Genomic DNA, 20931 nt, shown 5'->3' on the forward strand with positions numbered 1-20931 from the left:
AATTCCAATAACAAGCTCCCTACTCCATAAAGATTGAAAGCTGCTATCGTGTAACTTTGAAGTTTTTAATTTTTATTTCATGATCCACTGGCAGATGTGACATGGTCTTAACACTTCAGACCAAAGTGTGACATGAGGATTGGGATGTACTCAAAACACACCACCTATATAGCTTCAGAATTATCTTTTCAGAGGTAACACTTCAGACTCACAACCAATGCTATTTCCTTATTAAGCAAAAACCCACGAGCTTAACTTCAAAGAAATCCAGTGTGCTTTACTAATTAAAGTGTGATAAGATAAAGTTAATTATATTTCAATATAATCATACTTCAATCAGCATAATGAAATATAACTTGGATCACTGGGAAACAGAGAATTTACCTTGCAAAAATAAATTTAAAGAAATTATGAAGTAAATATTTCAAAGGGCATGTATAAAGAATCATTCATTCATTCATGTAAAAATATAATTGAAACAATATTCAGAAAGAACTGGGCATGACTGTTAAGGTAATGGGCATCACTGGAGTAATAGCACACAAAAGAAACTGTCTGCAGATCACTGTCTTATCCCATTCATGACATACTCTGATAACAATCTGATTTTAAAGAAATCACACCAGAAATAATACCCATCTTTATGAGCAAGAGCAGTTCACTTGGCTAACTGGAAGATAACAGAATGGCTGTGAGAAGTCTCTGTTTTGTTCCCAGGTATGCCCAAACAGCAGGTGAGTTCAGAATACAAGCGATTATACAGAATTGGTCCATAAAAATATATAATTTTATGTATCAGTTAATCAATTATAATTTAAAGCAAAATACTATGGTTTCTCTTCCAAGTGGAGAAATGGCAGAAAAAACCAAAATCACCAGGAAAACAGCTCTAAAATGTCCTAGTTAACATCTCAGAAGGATGGCCTCAACCAGCCAGGTTCTTACATGCTTCATGTTTGCAATGTTTCAGTAGCAGATTCCTTTGTCTAGAATTGCCAGTAATTTAAGAACATTTCTTTGTAAAAGACAGAATCAGTTTAGAATATTGGGGTCAATGGAAGTAATTAATGCATACATTCCTTCAAAAGTTTTGAAGGACATTCAGATTCATACATGCATACCAAGCAACACATAGGGGACATCAGAAGTAAAATCAGGAAAAGACAGTATTTTAAATGTAGACTGTTAGCTTGCCAATGACAAAGTTAAAACAATACAAAATCAATGGACACTGTTGCCTCAGGGAAGCTGTTATCCATTTCTCTCTGTTCAGTTCAGTGAACTACTTCACTTTTAGTGTGTCACCAAGTTGCAGATACCTTAATAATGACAATTAGGACAGCTTACCATATCATTATTAGTGTATATTGTCACAGTCAAAAGCTTTAAATAAAATAAAGGACCGTTTCAGGTGCTTTTTTTTTTTTTGAGAACTCTGACAGATTTAACACAGCCACAAATCTTAAGCCATTCAAGCAGTAGCTTTTCTGCCCAAGGATTGGGTTACTAAGTGGGAAATTTAAAAGAACTTCAGATAAACATAAAATGAAAAATGCATGTCAATATCAGAAGAGGTATTAGTAAATAATAATAGCAAAGCTATTAATGAAGTCCAAATAGAATCCAGAGGTTTGAAAAGATCATGAAACTCCAGCTATCCAAACAAAAGGCTGGAAGGTCGTCACCTTAAATATTTTGGGCTTGCATGCATCATATGCCCTCTGATATGCTGAGATGTACACACCGTGTAAATGTGTTTCTGCATTCTAAAAAACTAAAATAGCCAAAAAATGAAGCCTTCAAAATTAACACACTCATACCATGGAGAAATAATTAAGGCAACTTGTTGTAAGCAGTTACCTGATTTGACCTGATTAAACTGAGTGACTGAAAGTTAAAAGAGAATTAGCACAAAATCTAAAATATGCTGTTATCACTGAAGAATCATCAAAGACAAAATTAAATGTATGTTTTATGAAAAATTCAAAGATATGACAGCATTCCAATTATGGCAACTAAAGCTCTTTGGCATCACTGAACCATTAACATTGGATAGGTAATGTATGAAAATTGTATTTAGGGAATAAGGTTTCAGGTAAATTTAATAGCAGTAGAAGACGATTAAAGATGAAACTGAGATGAATAACTTTTTTCTCACATATAAATATACATAATTAGGTAAGAGCCAGGATCACTATCAATTGGGTTTAGCAACCTGATTCAAAGCACAGGAGTAATATCTAAAGATTAAGGGAAACAGAATTTCTTCTATCTTGACATGGTAAGACAAAGGCAAGGCACACGAAGTCCCAGAACCCAAACAGAGTCTCTGAGGATCCCACAATTAATAAATTAGTCAGGTCAGTTACTATGGAAAATGAAACAAGAATCAGGATGGAGCAATAGCTAGCATCAGTCTTGTATCAAAGAAAATTATAAACTTCAGGAAGTCACCAAAGAGTTGGTAAAAGTCAAAAAAGCAATACTTAAGAAGGAGACGGAAGAGAACTGAAAACCTTCAAAAGCACCATTATGAAAGGAAATCACTGATGACCTCAGACAGGAATATTAAATCTAATAGTTCTGATAAAGGAAAAAAAATTGAAAACTTTTGTCTAAAGAGATGAGTATAGGAACAAAGACAGAGTATCTTGATAGCAAGATTGACAGAGATGATTAAAAAAAAAAGCTTTGCCTGAGGTTCCCAACATTCCAATCAGAGAATTATATTACAATTTGCAGGGAAAAAGACCTCCCCAAAAGCCAGCAAATTTCTGGAGCAGGCTCAAACTGCAGAATTAAATCAAATCTAGACAGAGAAAACTGAAAAATGTCTCAAATGGAATAAGGTGATAATAACTACTCCATTCTGCAAGCTCAACCCAAGTTTGAATTTAACAGTTACCATAAACTCCTTCTGTTAAAGCCTACTTAAATGTAATGAATAATTTCATAAAATACCCGAAGTATGATACAGAGGGAGTAGAATACAAAAATGGAATCTAATCAATTCAGTGGAAACAGCAGTGTGTGCATTCAGACCATATCACTAAAATCAATTTTATCAAATCACATAATGTTTCACACCAGCCTTTGGGCACCAAAGAACCTGGAAAGCCTGTCAAATGCCTGCCAGGCACAACAATGCCCTTTTGGCTCTGCAATACCAGCACAAAATACGAAGAATTCTTAGGCAGCAAGATCCACAAGGCTGGTGCAAAAACTAAATTCCACAAGGCTGGTGCAAAAACTAAATTCCCGAGCTGAAATCTGATGTCTGGGTATAACATGTAGGGCCTAACACAGACACTGGCTTTTCAACCTTGAGAAAAACAGGCATGGTATAAAAGGAGGTCTGAAGGATGTGGCAAAGTAGGATTATTAAGGATGAAACAGGTTGTATCTAAAACAACTTAAACTCGTTTATTGTGGAGTGAATACTGAGCAATTGATGCAAAAACACCCTTTATGTAACAGCATTCTGAAAATGCTTATTCCATGCAGGTGGGAATTTCAGACATGTTTGAAGTAGGAAGAAAAACATGGAATAACTTCAGAAATTATTTCTTGATTAAACTTTGAGTCCATTAATGGAAAATATTTCATCTTCTGTGATCTACTGCAAGTCTTTATAATTCACAACACCTCCCTTCCTTCAGTTTCAGTGCCAGCATTGAAGTTCCAGGAATTTCAGTAGGTTGGATTTTCTTATCAGCTGAGTAGAAGACATATTAGTTAAGCATCTCACTAAAGGTTTTCATAGCATTTTACCTTATCAGGAAAAAAACAACATTTGGAAATATTAATTGGATTTTACAGTTCTCACTTTCTAGGACATTTCTAGGTATTTTTCTTCAAGAAGATACCCCACTTTTCAGCCTAATAGGTTTAAATGCTAGTATTTATTCCTTTAGTTAAAAACTGTCTTGAAAATAGCAACAAGAAAAACATTTATTTGCATCTGGCTTGCTGTTCACAAAAAAACATCAGAGAAGAAATATTCTAAGGAGAAGGCAAATCCAGTTACCTACCTATAGACCCCTTCAGAGAAGATGAGTTACCTACATGTAATCACATGGTGGTGTATGCAAGCACTGAACTATGATATGTTTTATGTCAGCCATAGCCAAAGAAACATCCTCAGGCCCACAACTTTCAATCAGTAGTTGATGTAGTGACAGGAATGGCCCAGATCTCCTCAGAGTCCACTGATTCGATCTAACTGAAGAATACAGCTACAGCATATCTCAAAGTAAAAATCTGCTAAGGGTAAGTAAATAATCTCTCTTCTTCAGATGGACTCTCTCAGTCACCGAAAATAATCCAACAGTATGGAAAATCTAAAGAAAGGCATATTGTGTCTCTAAATGAACCAAGACTGAAGGACAGCTATGACAAATGCAGTTTTTTGCTAGGCATAGTAGCACTTAGCTAACATGTAAGTGGTTTCAAATGTCCACTTCACATATAAAAAATACAAAGGTACAACGCAGAGTGCAGTTGTGTGAGGCTTAACTGAAGGAGCTATTAAAGAAGTAGCAGATGAACCTGTAATGGTTTTGAAAGCAAAACCAGTGAGAGACTCCAAGTCAGAAATATAATTTAATAGGAAAAAAAGAGAAAAATAAAATACATCCAATAGTACAAAAGAAAACCACTGACAGAGTCACAATACAACCTGACACCCCACTAGTTAGAGTGGCGGTAGCAGTCTAGATGAAGTGGTCTTGTTGAAGTAGTGATCCTATGGAAAGTCTAGTAGCTTTTGTCTTCTAGAAACCAGTGGGTAAGGGCTGCCTTGGCGTTCCAAATCTCAGTTTTTATCTAGGTAGGAAATGTTTGGCTCCTCCCTCTGGGTGGAGCATCTCACAATGGGATGATGTAATTTTATCAGTTATACAGTGGGATTCTATGGCCCATTAACAGAAGAAATGTTGCTGGAGGAAGGATGGGTCATAGAAAAGATAAAGGACACTGCCCCATCTGTTTTTTAACAGATGGTCCATTAGCAGAGGATATCTCCCATAGGGATAAGAATCACTGCCCCCACCTAGTTTCAGCAGATGGTGATAGAATACTACTTTTGGGCACATCTTTACATTGTAACCTAGGACAGAACCCTATTCATGGCTTTGTAACATTCCTCTCATCTACTGTGAGAGCCTGAGGTATCTGCTAACCTGCCTGAACTCTTCATCACCAAATAGAAGATCTTCAGGGACTGCTCTTTAGGGTTCCTCCCCATAATACAGAAGGGAAAATGCAGGCAGGATACAAAATAAATATCTGTAAAGGAAAGCAGGAGGTTTAAGGAGAAAAGCAAGGAACATTGACTTTCCTAAAATAACTAAATGTTGGATGTCACCTTGCAAAAGGACTTTAGAAATACTACACGGGCTACCTTGCCTTGCCTTTATGGAAAACAGGAACAAAAGGAGAATCAATGATGAGAGTTCAAATCCCATTTTTCCTTCCAGATAAAACGCATGCTACCTTCACAGACAAGGATGGCAGTGAACTCCCAAAAGATAATGAAAGGTCTAAAATCCATTGTACGGAAAAAGTTAACAGACAAGTTAATAGAAAGATGCAGGACTTTAAAATCCTGTGCTTCAGAATCACAGCTAATAATTCCAGAACAAACTTGTTTTGGTGATAAAGGTAACTTCACATTAACTGTGGCAGCCTATAAGGTGCAACAATGGCATCTCAGTATAACCCTGATCTATGACCATCTATCAAAATTGCAAAGGCACCATTTCCCACAGCAAAAATCATTTCTTTGGGCCTGATTAAGGTTTCAGAACTTGGCAGAAAGCTGCACAAGGAGAACACACACTCTTGCACCTTGCAGTTGTGCCTCATCAAGCCTTCAAGTCTGGCTTTCTGTGGAGGCAATGCAGGTGCTACTGGACTAATTGAGAACTTGCACTCTGAGTGATTTCCTTGACAAAACAACACACTGAATTTAGGAAGTAAACACTTGGAAGATGTCATTGCCAGTTTCAGGCTCAGGGTTCAATTATCAGAAAGATAAGAAGGTATTTAGATGCAATGTATTTTTTCCCCTCATACAGGTATTTCATTTATTTATTTATGAAGGAAGTCCATGAGAAAATTAAAAAAAACCCAAAACAACAAAAAAACCATATTCAGGCAAATAGGAAAAGTCAAATTTATACTACATTAAATACATTCTTGTTTCAAGGGGAAAATAACCCCTGCAGATCGGAGGAAAAAGCTCTGGACAGAAGTTTAAAATGAAAGGATAAACTAATACCAAGAACACATCAAGAGTATGAGAAGAGGATTTAAACTGAATGTGAAACAAGCTGTTGCGCCAGGGTTAAAAAGCGAAAGGAGGATGCTTAAAGTTAACTTCTGGATGTTCCAGAAGTCTAATGGAAGGAACAATTAATTTCTGTGCAAACTCTATGTATGGGATGGGAGCATATCCCATAGAGATGCTACATTACAAAAAGAGAATTAAAATCCCCAGCCACTGTCTTTGTATAAACATAATCACTGTTTAACTGCACATTTAGTTCCATCAACAAAACGATTTTTTGTTCTTAAGAACTATTTGTGAACATTTGCCTTAAGAAAAAAATATGTTTATTTGCATTATTAATGAAAACACAGAAATATTATCTCATCACTTAATGTCATAATTACTGTACTTCACTTAAATGCTGTCAAGTAAAAGCTGTATTTTGTGAAAACATACGTTAAGAGACAGACTTCAGCTTCTGCTATTCTTGTAATGATGAAAACTCTCAAAATACCTCACAAATTTGCATTCTGTAAAAGTATAACTAAATGATCTAAGGTAACCAGCAGGTGAAAATCATGTTAGAACTTACTGCCATTAACTCCATATGATATTTCAGACATAAACAAAGCAGGAATGTAAATCTTAACAAAATCATACCTGATCTTTCATATAAAATTTCAATATTTTTGAAGACAAAACCAGACAACTAGGACATTATTTTTGTACATCACTCCAAAATAGGCTGGCAAAGCACTAACTGCTCTGTTCACTAAGTTATGGTAAATGGCAATAAGGACTCCTTTTTCCCACAGAAAGGTGTATTGGGTTTGTGTGGCAAGGTTGTGATAGTGAGGGAGCCTGCATGGGTGGAGTATGCTAGATGGAAAAAATACTCCCCTGGTCACAGCTGGAGTCCAGTTTGCTGCCTTCATCATTTCTAGGATTGAGAATGTGAGTCAGCTACTCCCCAAAACCTTAAGTCAGCAGTGTGGGAACGGTAATCTCACTGCAGTGGAAAAATCACGCCAGTCCATTGTTCAGACCTGAACCCTACATTCTGTCTCTCTGCCTCCCTCACTCTGCAGAGTCTGGGACAGTAGATTTTCCTTCACCAAGCACAGTGCCTAAAGAATAACTGTAGGACATGGACACATGCACACACACAGAAATTCAGCAGCAAAAATTCAGCAGCAGCTCTATGATCAACCACACAACTCATTTTTCAGGTGCATGTACCACTTCTGCAGTAAGTTGGAGGCTTATGTTGAAGTTTGTCTGCACAGAAATCCTCCAAAGGAGATAAACAGCTCAGAGAGCTCAGTATTTTTCTGTAATACAAAGCTTTTGTTAGAAGACTGATTCAAATCTGTCAAGGTTTGTAATATACGAAAGGTATTACCCCAGAGCTGACTGCAAGTCTGTATGGGACTGTGTTCTGATGTCACTGTTGCCTCTCCTGCTGAGGGCCACGGCTCCTCCAGAGGCAACCAGGGAGGCATCCAACACACCAAACCATAAGACAATTCATTTCTCTGGCTTCTGGGTTCTGCCAATAAGTATTTTTCTCCAGATTCAAGACAAAATGGCTACAAACAGCCACTCTAGTTTTCTCTTCTCCTATGGGAAAGGTGTTTGGACATACTAACATCTTCCAGCTTGAACTAGGATCTGAATTACAATTTTCCAGTAGGTGGATTGGGAAGACTTTACATTGCTTCTCGTGCCTTTACATATAACCATATCTGCAATATTGTCCTCCTGTTATGAAGCAATTTAACAGCTGTACTTTGTCAATTACTCCTACTGAACGAAATGACAGTTCTACATAATGCTGAGAAGCAAAACAGAAAGACAAAAATAATTATAAGTGCATGAGATAAGTGATTCAGCTGTGGAAAATAAACTTTCATAGTCACTACTCTTATGCACAAATCTTTCAAGATTCCAGGTCTGTGATTATTTTGCCATATAATACAAAGTTTGCAACTATAAATTTCATTCTTATTAAAAAGAGGTGAATCAACTCCTGAATACAATATATAGACCAACATAAGATGCACATGTATCACTGTCCTCAAACGGATGTACAGACAAAACCGCTGGGTAGCAGAATTCTCACACCTCTTGAATGCAATAATGTTTTAATTGTATAGCTACACTTTTAAAGAGGTTTAAAGAGACTTTGCATATTTCCATTTCCTAGTTTTCTTCATTTAAGCAGTTTGTGTCTAAAAAAACCATTAAAGGTACCGATCAGCTATAGAAATATTGCCTTTTTAATTTCTTCATTCTTTTCAACTTATTTTCCCTGAAAGTTCAACAAATGTAGATTAAATCAGCACTTCTCAGCTGGTCAGCTACAACCCTCATCAAAAACTCCTTTGTGCCACATTGTCCTACGTGATCAGAATAGCATGGGTTACAAAATCAATTTATCACCTAGTGTTATGGTAAAAATCAGTAAAAAATTACACACTGAAATGAACAAATACTTTTCTTAAATGCATCAAATATGAAAATTTAATACCATCATCACAGTTTTCTGATGTCTGAGCACTATACATGTATCTTGCATTTATATCTGTAGTAATTTGCTATCAAAAATACTTATACGTCTTTATATATGTTTGGATATGCTTAAAAGCTCAGCAGCAAGTCAAAACTGAGAGTTACATGCCAAGTCAATCTGCTATTAAGAAAATTGTTTTAAAAACAAATTAGTCTCCCCTCCCCAGGTTCTAAGCTCTGTGTTTCAAGACAGTGAAACACAATGAAAATAAGTACTCAGGAAAAAAAAAAAAAAGGAAAAAAGTGATTTTAGTTATTTTGCTTTAAAACACTAGAGAAATACAGTATCCCAATAAGCACAAACAAGAATTTAAATTCATAAATATTAAATGTTTTAAGACTTATTTCCACTACTGCATTCCTTTCTCATATCCTCAGTACAGATTTTATACCATTACATCCAAAGAACACATTCACATGCCTTCAGGGGGAAAAGAAAAAAGGAAAAAAGATACCATTTTGCTACACTGAAGAAACTGAATTGGATGTACTTTACTAATTTCTATTCTATCATCCAACAATACTCCCACATTAGGATTTTACAGAAGAAAACTGCAGATGAGGCTGACCAGAAAAAGGAGAGTGTAATCATAACTGCATACAGAGAGTATCACTCTAAGCAACTTCACTACTTGTATTTAGTGAAAAAAGTAAGCCAGATTGTAAGCCAAGTATAATAATTAGATGAAATTGCTTTTATATTTAATAAGGGCACATATCTTCTCTTTCCAGCGACCATTCAAAAAATGATTACTCCAAGTTTTGGTCAAAGCAGAGCATCACAGTGTTGTGACCTCAAAGGATGTGAGCTGCAAATGCCCCACGTGCCCACTAAGTCTGCACTCAGCAAGCTGTGCTCATGTTGGGCACTTTATTTCCCAGGCTTCACCCTCCAGTTCTTACCAGGAGAGTCAAACTGTAATCCAAGAACCAGGAGGGAAAGAAACCCAAACTAACGGTATCATAATAATTCTCTTATCTCCAGAAAAATATGTGTATGATTTAAAAGAAAATGTTGTAAAATGGGAGTACCCATAATCATGCACATCCTGCTTAAAGAGGTCAGTATGCAGACCCAAATTCCTCCAGAATCCAAAAAGACTTCATATAAAAAATTCCAGAGCATAGAAATTTTGAAATCATAGTTTCCTATACAGTATCTTTCCCCAAAACAAACAGGTTGAAGTTACATTTAGTGTCAACTAATCTTCAAAGTAGTCTGTAAATTTGGAATTATTTTATGTTAACATCCCATCACATGATTTGCTTGGGACTTCCGTATTTGTACGTGTACATCCTCACACATGAACTGACAAGATGCACAAACAACAGGATAACTAAGAGCCAACAGCCCAGAAAACTCCAATATTCTTGACGCATTTGGCATGAAACACTATGGCTAGCAAATGGTGACTAGTAATTTATGAAGTGGAAAAATATCTAATCCTGTGAACCATGGCAGTAAAGAGGTCTCTCCATGAATTAACTAAAACCTGATTCACAATCCATTGAACAGCGAAGACAAAGATTAAAAAGGTGCAGATATTGCCTTCCTGCCTTCCATTCCCTCTCTAGGAAAAGTGCATCTCTTTGCTAAAAAGTAAGGGTGCAGTAGCACTAGCTGAGAAAAGGGAAAAGTGCCATACAGGCTAAAACGGAAAGCCTGCCCTTCTAAAACAACATTTAGCTTGGCTGAAGTCATGTTACAGTTTAAAAAAAAATGAAAGCTATCCTGAAATACCTAATCTTTGTCTCTCCACAGTCAGTTCTAAAGAAACACCTACTTTTGAAATGTAGGTTGATGAATGCTGATGTTCAAAATATCCTAAGGGAATTAATGGATCTGCAAGTGTTCGGCACCTTTGAAATCTCTCACCTACTTACACCTCTTTCCAAGACATTGTGAATCAAATGCAGGGCAGGAAAGGTTATAAACTTAGCAAAGCCCAAATTTAAATTTCAAGACAACTAATCCTGTGATAAAAAGGAGCTTGTCCATCAAAAGCTACACCACGAAGCACTAGGGTCAAGTCTAGACAAAAACATGAACAACCCTTGTGTGTATGATGAAAAACACCCATGTTCTAGTTTTTGGTGCAAATTCAACACCTTTTAAAGGCACTCAATTAATTTAAAACATAAGAAAAAAAAGAGACACATTTGGTAAAGTGATTACTTCAGACTCCAAGAGCAGACAAAAGATAGAGAGAAGAGTCTAGAGACTGAGGTATAAAATTACAGATAAGTACCAAATACACTCAGCAATTTCTTAGCAGTGAACGTCATAAGGATTTCAAACAGATGACATTTGCATTTGCAGTAGTCAGACTGACAGAACAGATGTGCTAAAACACATTAAAAAAAACCCAAATCTGAAAGACTTGTCAAGGTTTGTTAGGGACACGATTTGCACGTCTGCAAAATGAGCTCAACAACATCTCTGAGAAGCAGAAATGCATTTTAAGAAAGAAAACGAAACAAATTCACATTGTAAAAAGTGAGGAAGTTGCTAAAGTCTACCTCATAATTACCTCCATTTTGAAAGTGAGTAGAAAAAAGTATATAAAAATGGTTATTTTAAAATTGTTCTTTTCATTGTCTTCTGATTCTACTTTCAGTAAATGTCACGATAATGTGATGAAGACAATAGTATTGCCACAAGGTTTTGGGATAGCTTTAAAACTGCAGGTTGTCTGAAACAGCTGCGAGTTTGATGGTTACTCATTTGGCTGGTTATCTTCCAATGAGAACTTAACAGTATTCAGGAGCTTACTATATGGACATCTTTCAGAACAAAATTATTTAGAGTTACAGGTTATTTATAGTGTTTGGAACTTCCTCGATCACCCAAATAACAATATTTGTAAACAAACTTTAATTTTTAAGTCAAGGACTTGTGAATGGCAAGACACTCGCACAACAAATACAGAAGGAGACCATGATAACTAGCTGACAAGTTCTCATGGTATGTGTTATGATGCCAAGAATAAAAACCAAGTCACAATAGAAGACTGGAACCTGGGAAAAAGTATAGCTTGTGAAATTGCTCAGAAAGGCAAGAGCATCCACACTGAAACATACTGGACAAAATTATATCGAGAAAGTGGACTGTGAAAAGTTCCATTCAGACACACAACTATATTTGTTAAAACCACTGTGCCTAGGAAGGAGAAGACAACACCAGGGTCCATGCTGCTCCCAGTCACACTATTCCACTGTGAAGCAGCCCAAGTCACAAGCAGATGCAGCCTGGCTGCCACCACAACATAAGAGACAAAGTCAAGGTAGATCAAAAGAAATACAAGACAAGACAGCCTGCCCCAAACCCTTAAAAACATAATTAAGAGTGGCCTAGGGAGCTGCTGAAGCTACCATTTGTCAGCTTAACTCCTGGTAACTCAACAGGGATGTAGGGAGCCCAGGACTGCGTAATACCTTCTCTCAATTTGGATAATATGTCTAGTTTCTTGGGACATCAGGCAGTTTTCTGCAACTGCTGGGCAATTAGGCCTTCAGTTTGCACTTGAGGGAGTAATTTCCTTCCAAGTTTGTGATTTATTTTCCACTTCATACATTTACTCCTTTACTGCCTTTTTCCAACTGCATGCAATTATGTATCTACATATGCTGAAAAATCAAGGCTTGATTACAACTAAAAGTAATGGAGGCTCAGAGAGGCTTTCGAGTAGGTCTGATTTTAATGGAAAAGGGAGAACCAGTGAAAAGGAACCCCAGAACTTTCTGCCTGACAAAGCTGCGGCTTCTCCACCGGCAGACCAAGTTTGCTGGCTTTGTGAAGATATTGGAAAGCCCTAATGTTTCCAGTCTGAATTATAAGACAGTCTCAAATGAACAGCAGCAGCCACCCACAATTAATGTTATGCTGCTATCTCAGAACACAACAAAAACAAACTGGGAGGTAAACCCAGCTTTTCCTCAGAATTACACTGTTCTCCAAAACAGAAAGGTATAGTGTTTCAATCTAGCTCTGAATTTCCCTACTTTTCTATTTGTCTAGATTTTGGGTTTACAAGTCTCTTAACAAGCAGCAGTAATACAAGACATAAATATAAACTTTGATGAACATGGGAATCACTTCACAAACCAGCAAGATGAAAGAATATAGTCTGGGCAACAAAAGCAAACGACATTTGGAAAACACATTACCAGGTTAAAGACTTTTTAATGGGTTTATATTCACGCTGCTGATTATTCAAGCAATTACAGAATATGACATTCAGATCTCAGGTTTCTTTAACTAAAATATATTCCAATTGTTTGCTTTTATCATCAAAAGTAAATTTCAGGAGATTAAATTTCAGAACTTCAAGATAATTAAAGCTGTCTTGCTCTTTTTGCAACTACAAACATCACCTTTCAGAAATATCATCTACGCTGAATCTTGAAAGTTGAGATCACTTGAAAAACAACTCACATTTTGATATAATGACACCAAAAAGAAGACTTTCTGATATGACTAAATTGGTTTCTGGATTAAATTTACTTAGCAGCAATTTCTAGAAGTCCTGTATTATAGTTGCAAACACATTGAAACTAATATCTCATGCAGGAATCAGTCTTGTGAATAGTGCCTATAGACTACTGTATTAGACCCTAGAAACCATAGACCAGAGCACTAGTCCTTACTTAGTCCCTAAGACTGCATACACCCTCTGCATTAATCAGTATGTCCTCACTTCATGCTGTTGCTCTCTAGAACAGTTTACAAATAAAATCTCACAAAATTATATCTATCTATATCTAATCTATATCTATATCTATATCTATATCTATATCTATATCTATATCTATATCTATATCTTTATCTATATCGATAATCTATATCTATATCTAGCTATCCATATATCTATATCTAGCTGTGTACCTATATCTACATATTAGCTCTCCAGATATATTTAGATTAAAGTATAACTGCTCAACAGAATTTTCCTGAATAGTCGAACTTACTGAAATTTCAGTTCAAAAAAGTGCAAAATATGACAGAAGGAATTTCTAAAAATAAGTATAAAAGAAGCCTTCTGTGTTTCAGTTATCACAGTCTAACGGATTTGCCTTTCTTGCTTTATATTCCATGTATTTCACTATTGATCTTCATATTAAACCAAAAGTGTTGTCACCTGGTTGGGGAGAGTGGCTCTGAAATACAAAGAGTTGCATATCAAAAGCCAGCACTAGAATATCAGTACTAATTTTTAAAGTTCATCTATATTTCTCATGCCTGCAAAGTCCTCAAAAAGAGGAAAAATGTGACATTTCTAACTTCATAGACAGAGTGTCCAGAATGCTCCATTCTTTTTAAAAAGTGAGTTTCAATATAGAGATACTCTGGGAGAACTCTAACTTCTCTACAAAGTATTTTGTGCTCAGCAGGAAATAAACAAATGTCCACTCTGAAGAAGATACCTCTGCAGTCACTCATGGCCCTCCTGAGGAAGGAAAAACTTTTGGTTTTTTCTTGACAAAAAAAGCCCCAGAGTGTTTTGTTGCTCTAATTAAGAAAAATATTCATAAATCACTTGATATATCTTTGGGGATCCAAAACAAAAACTATGACATGGTTGTTTCTTTTAACTTTTCCTTTTGTTTTTACTTGTTGGACTTAATTTTATATGCTTAGATGTCCGAATGCAAGTTATTAAACTCTTAACTGATAATCATTAGCACTCCTTGATGCGTGGCTTTACTTGCTCAGCAGGTCAGCCATTATAATTATTGCTTTAATAAAACTTTTGGTGAAGTTATTATCAGAGCAGATGTTACATTTTAGAGACAAAGGTAACATTTGGAATCTATTGATGAGTCCTTGTACATTTTGTGTAGGAAGCTTCTAGATGACTTTATGGCATCAGCAAAAGAGAAAGGAGATATAGGGGGTTCTACTTTTGGTTATTTTACCTTTTTGATAAATGGGAAGTAGAAATAATCCCTTTTGGCTATTAAAGTAGTTTAAACACATATTTAATTTTAGTTATTCTGGCTCTAGGCTCTGGAGTTGTCTGCAGCCATGTTAAGTTCTGGCAAATTTTGTGCTGAGATCTTTATGGGAATTTCTACATGGGAATGTAATAGTTGGCTGCTGTCACAAGAGTAAAGTCTACAAATGAAGACTCTATGCTCTTAAGTGCAAAGAAAAACCTTGCATTTTACAGATGAGCACATGTTCAAACATCCAAAACATTTTCTCTGCCTTGTATAGCTTCTTTATCCTCCTGCCATATGGTACAAAGATTTTTCCATCTTAATATCTGGAGACTATTTTCTAAGAGGAACTACTAGATAATTTGGTATTTCTTAATAAGCAGGATAAATAAAGTTTATTATTCTTTAAAATCAAGACATCAAACCAGTTTTCTTCCTTGTTAAGTTCACTACAAAAATGCCCTGGAAAAAGACATACATTACTGTATGCTCAGTGACCAGCTGCTTTAAATTTGGGTATTAAGTAATTCACTCTTTTCTGTGTGCAAGAGCTGAATGATTTAATAAATCTCCATATGCCCCAACATGTGCCAGCTATACTGGGTTATCAAAAATCCAGCTGCTGTTATGATAATAGCTGCCAATGCTAAAACTACTGAAGAGAATAATGAATCAACTTCAAGTCAACTAAGACATAAACTGACACAGTTCCACTTAAGATACGTGGGAATACAATACGTCTGTTAATTAAAAACTAACACTGATCCATAGTCACATGAAATTTAGTGCCAAGAATTCATGGGCATTGTTTGTGGCGGAAAATTAATGCAAATCAACCTGTATGAAGACAAGCAGCTCCATTTCTATCAGTTGTCCTAGATGCATAGGAATGTCCTATAAATTAGACATTCAGTTTGCAAAACAGATTCTATTGTGTCACAGTTGGTTTTCTTTATTACATATTATAATTCTCATGCAGCTATTAGACAACATGTTTTACATAGCTAGATTTCTGAATTTCTCAACTCTCAAAAAAATTATTATGAAAATTATTATGAAAATTTGATTGGTTTGATGTACCAGCATTTTAATGCAAGGTAAGAGTCAAAGGTAAAGTGCCACTGCCCTTAAGCCATTGAACAAGCACACAAGCAAAAGAAGCAGAAATAGAGAAACAAGGTGTCAGAACAAGGTACCCAAACAAGGTGTCAGAAATTATTCTCCAACATGTTTTTTGGACAATCAGTACAGAAATATCCATCAAAATATGTCACTATTAACTTTTTAAAAGCTAAGAAAATACATTTTAGGTATGAAATCATTACTTGTAGTTACAAAAGCTTTGTAGGTGGATGTAACTTTCATCTTGGTGTCAACATAAGTAAATAACATTAATGACACTATTTCATTTCTCACAATTAGCTCTGTTGTTAAGGGAAATAATTTTGAAATTAATCTAGAACTCATCAGTCCCCTAAGCAAGATTAGAGTATTACTATATTGATGTAAATTTACATAAGATACAGGACACAAAATACTTACTAGGACAAACAAACACAAAACCAACCCATTTACATTTGCTGGAGCTGAATCATCTCTAGTACACAAAGCATGCAATGCTCAAAAGCCACATTAAAGACAACTTCAGTAACTTCAACTTCAAGCAATCTATATATAGTAGTTTAGGTATAAAAAATAATTTAAGAATGCATGATTTGAAAAAGATTAGGAATATACTGACGAATTAAAAGCATGTCATGCAGAGATTTAAGATGCTTATAAAAGCTCGAGCATAGGGGCCAACCACATCAAGGGGCTTACAGAAAATTCAAAGACTTTGCAAGCTTAAAGAACCTCATTTTTTTCATACCTTAATTATGAAGTTGCAAATAATTGTGTTTTCAGCCACATGTTCTTGACATTGCAACAAACCCAACACTGTCATTTTCTCAATTATTAGTAGACTTACTTTTCTTTAAGGAAATCCACTACTTGTTTGAAGTCTGCCACACAGTATTCTCTTTTCATGTCCATGAGCACACTGTCAGAGGCTGACTGGACTGGTATGTGCAGAAAAGCATATACTCTTGGATGATTGAGAATCTTGGCCATTTCCTAAGAGTTATTAAAAGAAAAAGAAGCTTTAAAACATTATGAATATAATACAGAAAACCATTTAAATAAATATATGGTGTAAGTATTAGTGGTAATACCTCTAAAACCCAAACAATACTGAATAGCCTCAGTCCCGTTTGAAACAGTAGAGACAGATGAAAATATCTGAAAGCAATTTTAAGAGATAGTAAGAAGAAAGTGATGACAACAAATTTCCTTTGACATAGGGATCACATTCCCCATGCAGTATTGATTACGCAATTAAAAGAAAATTGTAGAGACAAAGTTTCGTGAAAATTGGTGATTTCAGACAGTGGTTGTTTTCAGAAGATGGCAAGGCTCAGCTGCTTTCTTTTGGAGTGAAGTAACTTCTCAGATATCAAAATGAGAATGTCTATAATTGGAACATCCCTAATGTTGGCCAGTTGCTAATTAAGGTACACGTCATCACTTGCAAACCTTCTCCAATACTGGGCTGAAATGTTACCTGTGTTACTTCAGAAAAAAAGACAGAAATTAAAAGTGTTTGGGTATAAAATAATATAATTAATCAGGGGACAACTGAAAACTAGTGACAGCTTGGAAAGAGACATAGGATGTTACACATTTTGTACAAATGCAAAAGGTCAGGGGAAAAAAAAAAGTAAAGATAATAGTAAAATGCAAAACCAAACCTCAAAATGAAAGCCAAACCAAACCCCTAACAGAGGCTTGGCAACATGATGGAATGTGAGACAGAGAACAGAATATTGTGGTCTGATTTCTCTCATTTTGATTATTTAACCTCATAAGGACATACAGTAAAACAACAAAGTTTAAGTATTTTTTAAAGTTGAGACCAACCAGCATTGAGACTGTATGAAATGCGGTACCACACCATTTGTTAATCTTTGTCCTGCAACAAATAAGTGAATTTGGATAAAGAACCATATTCCATGAACGACCAGATCTTGACATACGGTTTTCCCTTTCTCCCTGTGCTGTGGGCGTACAGGAAATGGCCTGGGACAGAGCACTGCTCTTATGCCAGGGCATTCTGTGTGCTCCAGTCAGGCTCACTCAGCCCAGTTCTCCCGTTTTCTCTGATGGCACAGATACTGTCTGCCATATTTAGATTTTAAGATGCAACTATTTGCAAATTCTTTCCAGACCATTAATCAGAAGTATTAGTCACGCGTCTAAATTTTCTCTCTGTATTTCTGCAAGGCTGGCATAGATTGTTCAAAGAGAATGCAGACATCTTCATGCCTTTTCACTTGCAGGAACACAGCTTTTAAAAGACTGATTTTTAAAACAAGAAGAAAAAAATGCTCTCTCGATACTCACTTTTCATCTGACAAACATATGTGTACAAAACCTGAACTCTCTCAAATCACTTCTGGAAGCATTTTCAAAAGTTTCTGTCTAAGATCCTATTACATTATTCAAGGCAACAGCTACTCCGTCTCAGGTACGTAAACTCAATCTGATACACAGAAAGGCTGTGTGCAGTGAACCTAGCTCTCAGTGGAACCTGGACATAGCTGGTTTAATGAAAACAGAGCAAAGAAAAGGCCACCGTTCATCCACACAAATTTTGTGTCCAATGTTCAGCTAGAATACATTTTCAAAAATGTTATTGTACAGAGTAAGTACCTAAAATTGGAAAACCTTCTTTTTTTTTAAGCTTTAGAAAATCTTGTAAATGTAATTTATATGAAGCATCCTCGTAGTCATCTGTGATTTTTCTGTTTATCAGTAATCAAATATGTTCCTAAAATATGGGAAATATCAGCTGAAACTTAAGCTATGGACCATAAGCCTATTATTCTACTTATCTCTTGGTTCCAAGTACTTCATTCTATCTTCAAAAACAGATTTATGATATAAGGAATCAATTAAACTCATGTTTCATAACATGTTTCTAAATCTGCCAAGTTCTTAAAAACAACTCACCCTACAACATAGAAAACAAAATTCTTTGCCACTCCTCTCAAATTTTGCATCTTCTGAATAACAGACTCTTCAATATGAGATCAGTTTGTGAATTCTTTTAGAAAGTAATAAATTATTATTAGAATTTCTAGATACTAAAGTGTTATTTTATGCTAACTTTTGTAAGGCTGAGAATAATCTGATAAAACAAAACCCCAAACAGATTCACATCTGTTTTTTTGTGACAGAAATTATTAGATTTCAAAAAAACCCTATCTTGTTTTACCACAAAGTTTTGATTTTTAAGGTCACAAATGTGGAAATTCTCTAGTTATGTGAAAATGTTGGTTTTGTTTCTCATATTCACATTAAAAAATGAACATTTTGTGGTAAAGCATGAAGAATGAAAACCAAATTCTAAATACCTCAAAAGTGTTTTCTAACCCAGAGGATTCAAAAAACCAAAGCACCCATCCCTACAGCCGTGAGCTGCTGATCTGACAGTAATGTGCAGAATCCTGCTGGTCTCACAGTTCATCTCTTTCAGGGGGATATGGCCAAGAGGGACCTTTTGACTGCATTTCCTCTAAAAGGAACTAAACCAATGGTGTCCAACAGCCAGTGTTAAACAAGACTAATCAGAACTGCTTCTTCCAGTTACCCCCTATGTGAAAGAAAGAAAACACATGTTTTCTGCAATCACTGTTGTCGATCACTTTCGAGATTAAGAACACAACTGTTGTTAAAGTAATTACCCTTGGTTCTGTACTAATGGGATGCAAAATGCCTGGCATTAATTAACTGAACTTTTCAACTATCACCACAGGTCCTTGCATACAGTTTTGAGCTGCAAGCTCAAAAACATTATTGACTATTCCACTGCATCACTTTGGTTCAGAAAAATATTCCATATCAAAAGAACTCGCATTCTTTAGAAAGTAAATACATTGTCCTGTGTATCAGAAATTCACATACAATACACACACAGTCTATCTGAGAACACTAACACAGCTTATCTGCTGTGGTCACAGGTTTCAGGAATGTTCTGGACAGTCAAAACTCCTCCTAGAGATGAGGAGGTTGCAAACAGCCCTGTATATTGTGTACTCATTTATTTGCTTGCTCTCTGTATCTAAAGCTACACAAAATGCACTGCATGTACTTTTAATCAATGGTTCTAGTGATAAACTGATTTCTCAGCAGGTAATGGAGGATTGTAATGATTAACTTTGTGAATTTAGCAGAACACAAATTACTAACACAAACCAAAAGAAAGACAGCAATACCTGATTACCCACTGTTTGGCATTCACTGGTCTTAAATTTACCTTTTATAATCAGAAAGTCTAATTGAGCCATTCAGAAAGAAACAGAATAATGAATTAAACAAAAGCTTTGCATGATTACATCAGTCATCCAAACTTTTCTGTTCAGATAGAAATATCACATTCTAACCTGTAGTTTTAAAGTAAGACTGTTCCAGTCTTATCTTTTATCCTCCTTACCCCTAAAATAACATTGAAGTTCTCTACCACATAGCTTTAATTAAGTTACTGCTCTGCACCGAACAGTCATACTTAGTCAATGCTGACAGAATTTCCCATACTACAGATTGCACGTAGTATACCAGATTTCATCACTGAATAAAACTATTAGTTAATATCCCAAAGAATATTTGAAGGACATCATAGGCTAATGCATATCTGTATTTCAAAGTGTCTCAATAGTCTAAGCTTAACATCTGTTTCCTGTTGTTTTTCTATAAATGTATTTATTTTTTTTTCTCAAAGTGCTTTGCATTACTAAGTATAATTACATATTTCAGTCAGAAGAAAAAACAATCTAGAATTTTATTTCCATCTGGAAACAATAAATGAACAACATTTTGAAACTGTATCACTGTGAAAGAAACTTTCTGTCTTTCATCACAACTGAAACAGCTGACTGCCTTTTCTCACTATTCCCTGGAATCTCATAATGCGTCTACGAGTGAAAGGATGCACTACACAAAAATGAAACTTCATGTAGAAACTACAAGGTCAAAAAATAGTACAGTTTTTTTTAACCTGACTCTACAAAAATAAGTGTCATCCACATTTGGAAAATAACAACGTAAGTGAA

General features: G+C 35.6%; 1 protein-coding gene across 3 annotated transcripts in view; it reads right to left on the reverse strand.

Annotated features, from left to right (window-relative positions):
* CDKAL1 (CDK5 regulatory subunit associated protein 1 like 1) overlaps positions 1-20931 on the reverse strand; it is a 393288-nt gene that overhangs the window by 122322 nt on the left and 250035 nt on the right. For all 3 annotated transcript variants that reach the window (XM_033061554.2, XM_033061574.2, XM_033061564.2), the window contains exon 11: positions 16752-16897. In XM_033061554.2, the coding sequence (XP_032917445.1) occupies positions 16752-16897 (146 nt within the window). The remainder of the gene's footprint in view (positions 1-16751; positions 16898-20931) is intronic.

This window comes from Catharus ustulatus, chromosome 1 (genome assembly GCF_009819885.2).
Source record: "Catharus ustulatus isolate bCatUst1 chromosome 1, bCatUst1.pri.v2, whole genome shotgun sequence".
Taxonomy (NCBI): Eukaryota; Metazoa; Chordata; class Aves; order Passeriformes; family Turdidae; genus Catharus; species Catharus ustulatus.